Source organism: Heterodontus francisci, chromosome 26 (genome assembly GCF_036365525.1).
Source record: "Heterodontus francisci isolate sHetFra1 chromosome 26, sHetFra1.hap1, whole genome shotgun sequence".
NCBI classification, from domain to species: Eukaryota; Metazoa; Chordata; class Chondrichthyes; order Heterodontiformes; family Heterodontidae; genus Heterodontus; species Heterodontus francisci.
The window spans coordinates 30,314,392-30,329,789 of NC_090396.1; the positions used below are offsets into that span (position 1 = coordinate 30,314,392).

At 43.1% G+C, this 15,398-nt stretch overlaps 1 protein-coding gene across 1 annotated transcript in view; it reads left to right on the forward strand.

Moving 5' to 3' along the window:
• The window catches only part of LOC137384244 (dynein axonemal heavy chain 9-like), a 584,247-nt gene that overhangs the window by 264,591 nt on the left and 304,258 nt on the right, over positions 1–15,398 (forward strand). The window contains exons 42-44 of the mRNA XM_068057979.1: positions 1,430–1,591; positions 3,094–3,290; positions 3,420–3,582. Coding sequence (XP_067914080.1) covers positions 1,430–1,591; positions 3,094–3,290; positions 3,420–3,582 — 522 coding nt within the window. The remainder of the gene's footprint in view (positions 1–1,429; positions 1,592–3,093; positions 3,291–3,419; positions 3,583–15,398) is intronic.

A 15,398-nucleotide genomic window follows, 5' to 3' on the forward strand; every position in this document is an offset into this window, starting at 1 on the left:
ATTCTTGTCTGGGGCAGAAATCATGCCATACTAAAGTTAGGCAGAATAGTAAGTAACAAATTGTGGTCGGTGTATTCTCGTGGGCTAGATTTGACCACCTTAGGTGCTTAGACAGGAATTATTTCTTCGTAGTGGACCTGTTTTTTCCCCCAAAATTTGATTTTCTGCTTCCTGGGAGAATGCAAGGCTGTTGGGTGTTGTAAATCATGATGCTTAGGTCATCATGGCTGTATGAGGCAGGCTCAATGGACCATTTGGTCTTTTTAAAGTCAAGTTAATGGACCTGTAATTTTCTGGTTTTTCCATATTGTTCTTTTTGAATGTTGGCACCACATGTGCATCTTTCCAGTCCATGGGATTAATGCCAGACCCTAGCAGGCTACTAAATGTATATGAGCAAGGGACTCCTTGTTCACAGTTTCAAATTATTTGTTGTGTAGTCTTAAGTGTATGTCATCAGGATCAGTTTTGAGACCCTTTATTCTTTCTATCCAGGTGTGTATCCACATCCATTTTATCAGATGTACAATATATTATTGGTGACTCAGAATCCTCTTTTGTAGGAAAGTCTGACACAAAGGAGCCATTGAAATCCCCTACTATATCTTGGGAGTCCATCTGAATCTGCTTTGAGGAATCCTTCAATGGCTTTTTTTTTACAGTCTTTAAAGGCCCTCTGACTCCTAATGTGGCTAAAAAAGATTTGCTATTGCTATAACGGCTATCCACAATCATTTCCAATGAATTTTTAGTTGCTGTAACAGCAGAATTTGTTCACTTTAGTTGAACTCGATACCTGTTCTGTTCTCCTCAGAGCTATTTTCTTTAAGGCTGGTAAAAGTAAGTTTGCTCAAGTTCAATTTCTTCTTGCACATGGTCCATTAGCCAATTTGGTTTTGTTTACTATGTGCCCTTCTATCAACTCTAGGAAAATAGATGGCTTACTTTCCCAATGAACTGGTTTTAAAGATATTCCATTTAATGTCCTGCCTACTGGGCTGCCCAATTGTACAATTATGTACAAATTTAGCCCTCTGGAAATCCGGATTTAACAATGTTTGAGACAAAGGAAAGTATTAAATTATATTGCAGGAAAACTTGGAGATTATGTGAGTGAAGGAGGTATGAACATTTTGGAGTTTGGCTCCTCCTGATCCATACCATTGCCCCTTCCCCCATCACAACTATAATAGATTACAGTAAGGTTGTTCCAAAGCAGTAAATTATGAAATACTTTTCAAAGAGAGCCTGATTAAATATTATTTTCAGAATGCATGTATACTGATACAAGAAGGTACATCATTGACTCTAAAGTGCTTTGGGATATCCTGAGGTTGTGAAAGGCAATTTAGGATTGCAAGTCTTTTATTTTGTTTTTTTTAACAGACTGATAGTATACTAATGCAGCTTGTGTGTGTATTTTTCACAGGGTATTCTCTTCAGTACAAATGACTGTTTGAAAACTCCTCAAGATCTAGTCAAGCTATATCAGCACGAGTCTAATCGTGTCTACAGGGATAAGATGCTGGAAGACAAAGACTTTAGTATCTTTGATAAAATCCAGACAGAATTGGTGAACAAGTTCTTTGATGTATGTACTGCAGCTTAAGTGTTTTAATAACACAAGCCTAATAATGAAGACATCTTTAACATTCAAGACATTCCCTTTAACTCGTTCTGCAAACACTATAGAAAACATGGAAAATTAATTTGTTTGTAGCTATCCCAATGATTTAGATAGTATGCATTCCTCAATGTGTTAGCTAGATGTGGAGACCCAAAAGGTGCTAAATGTGTTCCTCAGTCTATGCTGTGCCAGTTGATATCAACCAGTAGAGCAGTGAGAACGTTCAGTAGTTAATTGACCTGAAAGCCCTTGGACTAGAAATGGTAAAACACAGCTAGGTTCTCATTGCTGTCACGTGACACATGCTGTGAAGGTTGTGTGTGTGAGAAAGTTGGTTTCACACTGGACAGGCTCCCCATAATTCTGGCAGACTCCGGCTTTAATTTTTCTCTGTGATATTTTGAGACGAGCGGTAGCCTGTTTATTTGAAATAGGTTACCGCCAGCATCAGAATAGTGCCAATTGGAACATCTCAGCTTCATTGTCTTGACTCACACATGAAGTATGGCCACCTGAGTGCAGGACGTCCAGTATCTGTGATGCGATGCTCCAACTTGAGTGGACATCTGCAGGAAAGGTGGAGAGAAAACAGGGGATTGTGTTTCAGAAGATAAAATATTTCCCATTTAGATATGAACAGAAATAAGCAAAAATATACCCATTCTTCAAAAGGCTACCCTTGGCCTCCTTCCTGCACTCCATGGGTCTATTAAGAGAGCATCACTGTGTAGTAATCCACAGATTTATGGGCTGTGATTCGCCACTTGGTGAGATTCCTAGTCTTGACCATCAAACAGTAACCAACCCTACCCTTCCTACAACTTCTCTTGTCCACTTTCTACAGAGCACCAGAGGACTGGAAGACAGCCATTCACCTATCCGTTTTATGCCAAATGGTGCATAGATCCCCATTTAGAGGGAACAAAATAGAAAATGGGCAAAAACATTTAAAAAAATTCAGCAACATTTGCATCTTTTGTTACGTTATGTTTTATTGCATGCAACCCGCATCCCATTCCCCACAAGTTTTTACATATGCTTGTTGATAGAAACAATGCAATGTGCAAGACTCAGTCAGAATCCAGATTTAATTTCTCCTCATTTTGTTTTTCCAATGGGATTGTTTGCATGGACCTTGGGATACTTTCAACTTCTATGACTAGGCGAAAAACCGGCGATAGGGATTTGGACTTGTACAGAAAAGAAAATCAGGCAAGGTGTAAAATGGGTGGCCAATTCAATATCACCTGTTTTCAGTCAGTCTTAAAAATTAAGATGACCCTCCAGTGAGTGCTGAGGTAATTGTTGGTTATGCATTTAATCTGACGCAAGAGTAATGATGCTGCCCTACTCAGATTGAAATACTGCACCAGGATTTAAAGTGTAAGGAAAATAAACGACTGTGATTAAAAAGCTCCAAACTCATTTCTCAAAAAAATAAGTGACCTGTGGCTTTTGCTTCCTAGGATATGCAGGAGACACTGGAACAGGCAAAAATCATGAACATGTACTGCCACTTTGCTCGTGGGGTCGGAGAACCCAAATACATGCCTGTCCAGGATTGGGAGTCCCTAAATAAAATCCTGATGGAAGCGCTAGAAAATTACAATGAGCTGAATGCTGCCATGAGCTTGGTTCTTTTTGAGGATGCCATGAGCCACATGTAAGAATATACGCATTTTAAAAAAAATTTTAAAACATTATTTTTTTTCCCCTGCTCACCTTAGTTCTGTTAGTGATGCAAAAGAAATGTAAAAATTGAGCCATTTCCTCATCATTTGATTTGTTGCAGTTGCCGAATTAACCGGATTTTGGAGTCTCCCAGAGGAAACGCCCTGCTTGTTGGCGTTGGTGGGAGTGGTAAACAGAGTCTGACAAGGCTCGCAGCTTACATCAGTTCATTGGAGGTCTTCCAGATCACTTTAAGAAAAGGCTATGGCATTCCTGATCTGAAGGTAAGTGGAAGCCAGGAGAATCTTCATCCCTGCTATGCAGGTTGGCATTCACCACTGACCCAAGAGCGCACACAACAAAATAGGGCCTCTTGTCTGTCCAAACCCACTTTTGCCAGTCCACGAGTGGCAATTGATACTGTCAAGGACACCTAGGGAGAGAAATAAACATAGTCAAATAGTAAAAGAGGAAATGTTCCTGTCACTTCTCCCTCATCCCTGTGGAAACCAAAGGTAATAAACTCTGGGTTATCAAGCTAATGTGATGACCATTGTAGAAAAAGGCAGACAAATAGACTTTTCTCACTTTTTTCCCCGCTGAACTATAAGAATGTGCTTCCAATTTAAAACTAAACTGTGCACTAAGGTGACATGAAATGGGGAGAAGCCATGCTTGTGACCACAGTGAGTTTCCCATCTTGATGGTACTGCATGCAGAGGTTAAAAAAAGTTGACGGCAGCTTCTGCACAGGGGGGATCAGATGGACAGTCAACTTGTGCTGTTCTCCTGTATTTCCTTATGCCTGGTTAAACAGTGATATCGACAGGTCGCCCGGTCATTTGTATAGCCGGAGGTGTGGAGCAGATAGAATAAAGCTGAAAAGATATATTTTGGTGCAGTGGCTGGTGAGGGGGATGGTCGGGACACAAATTCATCAGTGTTTCGCTTTCCTCCCAGCATAATTCTTACAGGAGATAGTAGAGCTCCATGCCCCTCACCACACTCCAATCTAATCCCCAACACAGAAAATGGTGGCAAACCATGTAAAGGAAACATTTTGACAAAGGAGTGGGCCAGGACAGGAACTCCCTCAATTGGAAAGTCTCACTCCTTTGCATCATTTGAGATCCAGCTATATACAATGGAAGCTGGTACACTAGTGAGGTGAATGTGGGTCCCACCCATGGGGTTCAGACCAGAGAGGGAGCCTGTACCCTGAAGAAACATCATCACCTGAAATTTCCATAGGATTCTCCTAATCTCTCACTGTAATTCCAGTAACAGATCAGTGGAAACACTGAAGAAACAATGTAAAAGGCAGTTTTCACACAGTTTCTTTGGTGTTTCTGCTGATCTTCCAAAGTTACAAGGAAGATTGGGAAAATCCTGCAGAAATTCCAGGCACAGGTGATTTAAAAAAAATTGACCATTTTTCTCAGGGGTTTGAGGGGAACTTGGCCAGGATTGGACAGGCCTCAGTAACTTCCCTTTTCATGATGCTTGGTGTCTGGTGTGCCCTGCAATGCATGACCACCAGGATCTTCTAAAGGAAATGTATGCTTCAGTCACTTGATCTAGGAATTACCTGCCACTTGGAGGCGCTGTGAAGAGGAAATGGATATGAAAGTAAATAGTTATGGGTAGCCAATCTGATGGTAATCATTTGTGCCCACAGCGGGGCTCCTGGAGCCAGGCCAAAAACGTGGGGTGAATCCTGCCTCACCCAGCTGGAGCCCCATGGAGCTATTTTACAGCACCATCCCTTTAAAGACAGGATCCTGCCTCCAAAGGCTGCCAGCCAATCACAGGGCCTGCAGCTCAGTAGTATCAGCAGTGCCACTGGGAGCAGTGGCCACTGCCGGTACTGCAAGAGGCCTTGGACCCTGGCCCAGCGCTGGAGACCCAGACCTCAGGTGAGTGAAGCGAGGTCACCAGGGCCAGTTAGGAAGGCCCCAGCGATGGGGGTGGTGGGCTGCAGGGGGTGGGGGGGGGGGGGCGCAGAGGAAGTATAGGGAGGTGTTTTGTTTGCTGGTGGGGTCCCTCCGTGGGCCACAGATTGCCCACAGAGGAGGGCCTACCATCCCCAAACCCCCCCCCAAGCCTTCAGGGAGGTCACCTCATTTTACTGGGCGACTGCCCCATGTGACGGAAGCCCCCACCACCACTGGTTAAATCGCAGCGGCAGGAGGAAGAGGCCCTTAAGTGGCTGTTAATAGAGCCTCAATTGGCCTCTAGGCAGGAAGGCCATAGTCAGCCTATCCCACCCCTGACAAAATTGCATTGTGACGGGGAGGTGACAGACCTTCCAAGCCTACCTCCTGCCTCCCATTGCAATTCAATGGCCCCTTCCTTGCCTCTGAACCTGTTTCAGGGGGCCTATAAAATTCAGTCCAGACAGTGTATAGAAATCCCAATTATATGTAAAAAATACTTAATTGAATAAAAAGGTTAATTGCGGCTTTTATACAAATGGTTGGTTACAATTGATCACATAAAATATACGAACTGTTTAAAAACAGCACCCTACAGTTTGTATACGTCTTGGGAGTGTTTACAGGAAATCATCTCATTTTGGGGATTAAATGGTTTATCTGTTGAATGAGCTGGCTGTGTCCTAAAGTCAGGACATGGCTCTGTGTCTTCTGCTCAGAGTACCAACATCAGGGAATAACATATTTGCCCTCCTTCTGTCCAACCTACCTGTCACAGACATGATAGAATTAGTAGGAGTTACCACCATACAGTTCTTGTGAAAACAAAATCTCATCTCCACAGTGAAGACATCCTCCAACATGTAGAGAGGGATCACTGTGCTAAATGTACTGATCACGAACGCATTTAGCAAACCAAAACTGGGCATAATGAGTAGCAGCAGCAGACTTGTGTACCACCGCAAGCCTTGAGATCAATTGTAGTTCAGTGGGGGGGTGTAAGAAGTTATGCCAAAAACATCACCAAGCGTACCTTGGAAAAGGCACTAAGATGGTAAACCTACAACAAAGGCATTTGCCTTGTAAAGGGCCAACATGGAGATTCTGCTCCATACCAGGCAAATCGGAAACTCCTGGAAAATAAGATCAGACTTGGTTGTGATTTGGCATGCTTCCTGTGGATTTTTGGTCCAATAATATTTGGGAGAATTTTCTGACTAACTGCAGTAACTGTTAGAATGAGCTGGTTTAATAGCAGGCTACTTCATGCATCTATTGGAGTAAAAAGGCCTCAAACTGACCAAGCTGAACAGCAAGCACCTAAAACATGCTGAAATCTGTCTGGTTTTATGACAGTTTTAGGATAATCTTGTGAGTCAGTAAATCGCAGAGGCAATGATAGCTTTCAGGTGATGGCTGGTCTTTTCTTTCTTGAGAGAGATGATCCACTGAAGTGAAACTGTCAGAGTCAGTCAGATGGTGATAATTTGGACGACCAGTTTCAAGTGTTGTTAGGGATGAGCTTTCAGTCTTCATTTTGTGGGACAATGTAATCTATCCATCAGTTTCAGTGGACTGGTCTACAGCACGAATTAAAGTCCAGTTAGATTTCAGTGTAAATAATGCTTGTTTAGTATGATAGGTATGTGAGTCTTAGCAGCTGAATGCTCAGCTCATAGCAGCCTTATTCAGGGTGTTACGACCAAGGCGGGAGGAGTGCCCTGTCTTTTCTAGTTCCACTTCTCCACAGGTCACAATATATATTTAAATGTTTACCCAGTTACCAATACAGCCAATTATATACTCTATCTATTTAAGTTTCAGAATAAAATCCACCAACCAGGTATCTTTAATAAAGAACAGAAGTGTTAATTTATTATAAAACGAGACTTAGTCCATAAAGATGCAAAGCTTTAAAACACAGTTTGAAATATGACAGTAAATATATATATATTCCCTTCCAAATACCCAACACACACACACACACACTCCGGTTAAAGAAAAAATAAAGATGGTTTGGCCAAAGTACTTGTTAATTCTTGAAGAAAAAGGATAATATATGTTATGTTCTAGATGGCATACAGTCTGACATCCGAACACACGTAGACAGGTCACTGGGATCTTTTCAGAAGCAGTTCATTCAGGAGATGGCGAGAGGAGGTCTTCCAAAAGATTCTCAGGAGAAATGCGGCATCAGGTGTTACAGCTGCAGGGTTTCTCAGAGAGGTGGAGAAAAGATGAGTTGTTTGTTTCTTTCAGCAGGCTACAAACCCAACTGACTTAAAACAGTATTCAGAAATGAAACCCACTCTTGAGCGCCATAAATCTTGACATGTCACTTATCTTGTAAACAACTTCCATAGTCAGAAGGCACTTGTTTATTTAACTGAGGACATGTGACATCCAGTAAATATTGTTTTTAAACAGAGTCCTTCCAGTGACCCTTTTAAAAAACAAAGTCCAGCATCTATGGCATCACTTCAGTCCTCCAGTGAATCCATCTCCACAATTCTAAAACATGAGTCCTCAAAAAATATTGATAAATGGAAGCACTTTCATAACAAGGGGCTGACCACAACCAATTGTATTATTGCTGATAAATAAGAGCAGTGAATATCAGCTAAAAATAGAACCAGACTTGGCTGCCACTGTTAAACAGCCTACCAATGCCATAGGCTCACACGTGAAGGACTTCCCCACTTCAGTGGGGTGAGGATCATTGCCATGAATGCAATCATACTCTAGCCTGAGTCAGAAACATCAAGAAGGAAAAAAAGAATTCTCATTCCTCAAAGAAATAACAGGGTTAAATATATTTTCAATATCTCATATCTGCTATCTGCAGCTCTAACCCTATAATTCCTTTCATAGTCTAAAACCAGCGCAATGGAATTTTGCATAGGATGGCCCAGATTTTGCAGTCATCAGCAAAGCAATTGTGCTCACCACTGACCTTAAAGAAAGAGGCCCACAAAGATCTAGTGATCGCTGTGGCGTAGTTTTCCCTTTTCCTGATAATAGTTTAAATATGGTGTCAAGTGAAGGGGATCTCAGGTGTGCAGTGGTGTCAGCAATCAGGATAAGCAGCCAATTACATTGATGCATCCTCACAGACAGCAAACCGGGAAGTAAAAACCACTGAATTGCTTTACTTTTATCTGAAGATTTCAAACGGGAAAGTAATATATTAAAATTGGATTAAGATAGAAACAAACTTTAAAAAAGTAGCTTTTTTAATAATTATGGAGCAATTTGTCATTCCACAAATATAGAATCAGTTTTTCAGGGCCAGTGAGGGTGGTTAGCAGTAGTTATGAACTTAGTTCAGAGTTTAGTTTAGTTTAGAGATACAGCACTGAAACAGGCCCTTCGGCCCACCGGGTCTGTGCCGACCATCAACCACCCATTTATACTTTTTTATATTATACTATATTATATTATATTATATATTATATATTATATATTATACTATATTATACTAATCCTACACTAATTCCATATTCCTACCACATCCCCACCTGTCCCTATATTTCCCTACCACCAACATATACTAGGGGCAATTGCTAATGGCCAATTTACCTATCAACCTGCAAGTCTTTGGCATGTGGGAGGAAACTGGAGCACCCGGAGGAAACCCACGCAGACACAGGGAGAACTTGCAAACTCCACACAGGCAGTACCCAGAATTGAACCCGGGTCGCTGGAGCTGTGAGGCTGCGGTGCTAACCACTGCGTCACAGTGCCGCCCGGTACTCTGTTAGTACTCTGTTAAAAACTCAATTGCACCTCATTCTACAATGTACAACTTTTCAAGGGTTTTTACAGTAAGACTGACATTGTCAGTGTGGAAGTTTTCGCCCGTTGAATAATTTATAATTGATTGCAGTATGGGGGGGGGGGGCAGGGGGAGGGTAGCGGTGTGGGGAACCTCAACAGCACACCCTCTGAAGAAGTGTGTAATCTCTGACAGCAACTTCTGGATTTCTGTGTTATTGTGCACATGTGTAGAGTGCCAGAGTTGCTGAACTTTTCACTGGAGTAATGACAGCGAACGTTGATAGTTTCGACGGCATTACCACCTTAAAATTCAGCCTGATGTTTTGCGCCTGTTCAAATCACTTGCATAGCTGATAAATTCCTCTCTGCATTTCTGTGTTCTGCCCTTTAAAAAACTGGTTGATACTGGATGCAAAATATTTCAGGCTGTGGTAAAATCCAGATGTTAACCAAGCTTCTAAATGCATCAACTTAATGAACATAAAAAAATACATAAATGAATGTGCTTGTTTCTGATTTTCAAAAATATAAAATGAAAACTGCTCTGTCCCAGTGTTCCTGCAGCTGGGTAAGTTCATTAGTTGAGTGTACGGGTAAGTATTGGGGTTGAAGAGCAGTGTTTTGCTCTCAGCACCATGGACTATCAGGTTTTTCACTGGAACCTACTGGAAATTAGAGTGCCAAAAACATGTAGCACCCTCTACAAGGCATCTGGGACCTGTGTGAAGTGGACAGAAAATTCTGTATCACCTTAAGCAATCATTAAAAGAACCATTAATGAGCAGCACAGAGTTTGAACCAGGAAGTGTAAATTGGAATATTTAATTCGATGTCAAATCAGGTACAGAAAGTGAAACAAAAGGAGGGAAAGAAAGATTCGGCTAACAGAGGGAGATGAAATAAACAAAAAGTAAAAAATAAATCTCCAACAATAATTCAAATCTGAAGGAATAAGACTCCATACTTATAAAAGTTAATTTTTGGTGCCAGTAAGCTTGTTGGGCTTGTCACACCATTGAAAGGGAACTGAGACGGGAGTGGATAAATCTTGACTTCTGCCACGTTTAGTCCATATTTATGAGGTAAGTACAGCAACTTCACAATATTCAATGCGTTGAATTTTACTAGCTCGCTACCGATCTTGGTGGCGAGCTTCAAAGATGACAATGTGCACGCGTGGGATTTGCTGCGTGTACGCGGCAGCTGATTTACATGGCTGGGGTGGATCATCTCCCCACCTCCCCACCGATGACATGGAGTGGCGGGCGCTCCATCCCTGGCAGCGGTGTCTGGTGCCACTGCGCAGGCGCCATTGTTAAAGGGCTTAGAGCCCCTCTCCCACCCGCCCAATGGCCTTGCGTGTCATTCCTGCCTTCCTGCCCTCTTCCCCACCCCTCAAAGTTCAGAAACCTTTACCTTTACTCCTTCTCATCATCTCCTCGACTAATCAGGTAAATTCGACCCCATTCCACCCCACACTGAAATACTTACCTCTTCATCCCCTTCCCATCAGTGTCCCGCATTGGATCTCCGGTCGGAGGTCCGACGGCATGGGAGTGCCGGCCACCAACAGTGATATTGGAACAGGATGGCTGTCGTGACGAGGAAAGTAATTATTCCTTCATCTTAATGTTTTATCATATTCAAATGGTGTCTCGCCGCCGAGCGGTGGGGGGGCTGCCACGAGGCCTCGCTGCTGTCGGTAATATAGGGCAGTCGAGGTCTGTGGCGGGCCTCTCCCGGAGGCATTTTCTGGGCCCCTCACCATGACCCGCTTGTCGGGGGGGCCGGTAAAATTCAGCTCAACGCATTTGAATGGTTAGTCAGATGGTGAGATGGTGTTTTTGTGCAGCTTCTGGAAAGCAGTGCATCTCGAACAGCAGATTCCTGTTTTCCACATTTAACTATGCATGTGTCGTGACCGGAAGTTGCTGTCCAATTTACATGTAAATAATAGTGAGAGCTGTTAGCCTTACTGCTGGATGTACCGCAGAATCCAGCCTAATGTATGGAATAAGGTAAGGGCACTTCAGTTCTGCCAATTCAGCAAACTGCATAGTTTATACGGTCACAGATCCCTCACATTTACTTACCAGCTGAGGGAGGGGAATAAGGTCAGATGAAAGTTACAAGAAAAAAAACTCAAGGCACCAAAAATTATGGAGTAAACACTCCAGTTTATCTGTGTAATATTATCTACATGATTCACCCCGACCAATTATACCCTGATTGATGGCATTCCTGTGATTCCAACAAGACTGGAGTCCATTGCCCCACATAATAGATTTGTTAGCAAAATTAAAGCCCATGGGATTAAAGGGACAGTGAGAGCATGGATACGAGATTGACTAACTGACAGAAAACATAGGAGTGGTAAACACTTTTTTTTCCAGACTGGAGTATGGTATACAGTGATGTTCCCCAGGGGTTGATATTATGACCAGTGCTCTTCTTGATCTGTGTTAATGACGTGGACTTGGGTATACAGGGCATAATTTCACTTGAATGTAGTAAACCATGAGGATGATAGTAACAGATTTCAGGAAGACATAGACTAGTGAAATGAGCAGACACATGGCAGATAAAATTTAATGATGAGAAGTGTAAAGAGATACATTTTGGTAGTAAGAATGAGGAAAGGCTATAGAAACTGAATGAAACAATGTGAAAGGGAACAGAGACACCTGGGGATGTGTGCTCTACCGAAGAGCTAGTATAAGCATGAAGGGCTGAATGATCTCCTTCTATACTTAATCATTCTATGATTCTATGATGATGTTAGAGCATCTCTCCAATCGTGTTATGACCAAGCCCTTTTTGAAGATGTTGATTGATATAACAGCAATGTTTGGCAGCAGTCTATGCAATATAGCAGGCACTTTGTGCCTCTGGCCCCACTCCTTGCTCACAGTTTGAGTGAAGTAACCTGCTTGTATCCATGTTACCCAGATCGTCTGGTATCTTGTTCAAATCTTTCTTAAAGGCAATAATTTATGCTACGCAGCCCTTCAGTAATTCAAAGCAGTATGAACTTGTGAGCTTCCTGCTCTGTATGGCTCAGAATCGCAGCACACTGTGCCTTTACTCCTCACAACCACAACCCACCGCTCCTCTGCCCTGGCCCACCAACCCCCCCCATGCAACCCACCCCGCCCCGTGCCCTGGTCATGGGGGAACCAGTTTCACATTGGGGAACTGGTGCACTTTACATGTGCTCAGAACTCTTTAGGTATTTCTCTCAGTTTTGACTGTTTCACTCTTTGCTGTCTAATAGCTTTGGCGTATTTTTGTAAAAATGTAAAACTTCAGCTCCCTCAGTGGCTGAGTTGATAAAAACATAACCTGGTGTAGAAAGAAGAAATACTTTCCAATATTTGGAGGATCCATGTTCTATTCCTTAGAGCTATCTTATCTCACTTGGGGCAGCACAGGCACTGAATTGGCATCAGTTCACTTGGCCTAATGAAGGGAAATATCAGTCAGGTTAATTTTTATGCTGGCAGTGGGGGTCGAGATCTCTGCATCACCCCTTGTATGGAAGGCCTGCAGAATTTAGTGCAAATCATGCACTTAACTTGACAACAGCGGGCTTTCTGTAGGATTTAGGACCGCGTCGCCAAAAGTCCCGGCCAATCAGAGGCCGGCGGCTGCAGCGCCACCATGGAGGTGGCAGCTGCTGCTGTAGCTGCAGTGCCCAGACACCAAGGAGTGGTGTTGGAACTGGGCTTAAGGTAGGTCAGGGCGGGAGGGGTCTTGCGGGGTTGGGTTATTGGGGATCGGCAGCAAGGGCAGGGGGGGGTGGTCCTCAGCTGGCCCCTCCCTCTCCTGTCCGGATGCCGACTCCCTCGTTCAGGCTTCCCCCCTCCCCCTCCCCCACCCCCTGCAGCCAGGAATCAGCCTGCACGGTTTTTTGTGCCCTACTTCCTGTGTGGTGACAGGGCCGCCCACCGCATGGGTAATTGCGGCTACGGCGGGAAGAGGCCTTTAATTAGGGATTAATTACGCAGTTAAGGGCCTCAATTGGCAGCAGGGCGGGAAGGCCATTCATAGGCCTTCCCACCCTGGACTAAATTTCAGCAGAGGCGGGATGGTGACACGGTCTCCCCCCCCCTAGAGTGGAGGGCATTGATGGAGGAAGACAGCAGGCCTTAGAAAATCAGGTGAGGTTGCGAGTCTCCATGATTGAACAGGTTGCTGATACTCATTGGGTTCATGTGAAGAATAGCCACTTGGACTCAGTAATGAATGGCTCCTGGCATCTGTGGAGCTGAGGTTACAACAAAACTTCACAGCTGCAGGATAGGAGGGCAGATAACAATTAAAACTTTGAATGGGAGATTTGAATTATGACAGTGCATTTGAAACATAACAATTGTGATTTTGATTCTGACTAAATACTTGTTCTATACACGCTCACTATAACATGCAGCTCAGTGTTACAAAAAAAAATGCGTTCAGTTGGGTGTGCTTGTGGACAGGTGCCTAAACTATTGAAGTCTGTTTTTTTCACAATCCTCTTGTCTGCTTCTGCTTAGCAAAGGAGATTTAATCTGCCTCTTCCTTATTAGTGGTCTGTCTGTTGATGTGTGTGTGTGTTTCTCTCTCTCTCTCTCCCCCCCCATTAATTATGATGTTTGGTCTGTCTCAATCTCTCCATCATTAGTGGCATTTTGTTTGCCTCAATCAGGAATCGAAGTGGGTTGGGATGCTGCGTCAGTACATTTCTCTTTGATTCTCATACTGTTCTTGATTTTCTCCCAAGATTTCCAAAGCTGACTTTTTTCATTGCTGATTGGGTTTTGCAAGGTGAAGGAAGGAGATCTGTACACCTGCTTCATTCTTGATTCTTATTGACATACCCCTCAGATCCGGTTCAGTGGTTGAGTTAAATGTGCAAGTAAATTTGAGATTAAATGTCCCCACCCTGTTGCCACTGAACACTCCTGCATTGGAACTGCCTGGGAATAAACCCAAAGATGTTCAAAACTCAGCATGTGAGTTTTCTTTGCTCCCACTCGAAGACTCTGCAGAATATTGTTGCTGAAGGAGTGATTCAGCTGTGGTTTCAGAACAATGAGAAAGCCCACCAATTTCTGTGCAACCGATTAATGGCCTGGTTTTAAAGTACATTCCGATACCAGAACAAGGTTCTATTTACTATTGCAATTACCACAGGCCTAATTTAATGTATTGAGGTGTATAAGCTGACCGCTGCTTTGTAAACGTCTTACAATAACCAATAGGACTATCAAAAGGTAGTAATAGTGAAAATTTTAGATTTTTAAACTTGAGTTTCAGTATATGTACCATTTCTTTCATTTCCCCACTTCCACTGAGTCTGTGTTGACTACAAAGTATCTGCACTATTTTATTTTGATGTTAAATGAGGCTGAAAATGTCATTCTATATCAATGTTTGGCAATAATAAGCAATTTCCAGGCCATGAATGACCCACGCTCTCATTTCCGGTTTATAACTAATTCTGGCATTGTACTGCATGTCAATCTGATTTACAACAGACATTAATGGGTAATAACAATTTCTTGCATTTATATAGGGCCTTTAATGTAGTAGGATGTTTCAAGGTACTTTGACACCAAACCACATAAAGAGAAATTAGGTCAGATGATCAAAAGCTGGGTCAAAGAGATAGGTTTTATGGAACATCTTAAAAGGAGGAATAAGGTAGAAAGGTGAAGGGGTTTAGGAAGGGAATTCCAGGCCTTGGCAGTTGAAGGCGTGGCCACTAACAGTGGAGAAATTAAAATCAGGAATTGCTCAAGAGACTAGAAATTGAGGAGCGCTAATATCCCAGAGGATTGTGGTGCTGGAGGGACAACCGAAATAGGGACGGGGCGAGGCCATGGAAGGATTTGAAACAAGGAGGAGAATTGAGGCATTGTTTAACTGGGGGTAAGTGTATGTCAGCAAGCATAGGGTTGATGGGTGAACAGGACTTGGAGGGAGTTAGGATGGGGCAGCAAAGTTTTGGATAATCTCAAGTTTATGAGGGTAGAATGTAGGAAACCGCCGGGAGTGCATTGGAATAAATCAAGTTTGGAGGAAACAAATGCATTGATGGGTGTTTCAATAGCAGATGAGCTGAGGCACGGGCAGAGTTGAGCCATGTTACAGAGGTGGAAATAGTGACGGTATGGATATGCGGTCAGAAGCTCAACGTAGGGTCAAAAATGACACCAAAGTTGCAAACAGGCTGGTTCAGTTACAGGGAAAGGGATGGAGCTGGGGCGGAGACTGAAAACAATTGCTTTGGTCTTCCCAATGTTTAGTTGGAGGAAATTTCTGCTCACAAAGCACTCGATGTCTGACAATATAGAGACAGTAGAGGGAGTGAGAGAGATGGTGGTGAGGGAGAGCTGGGCATCGTC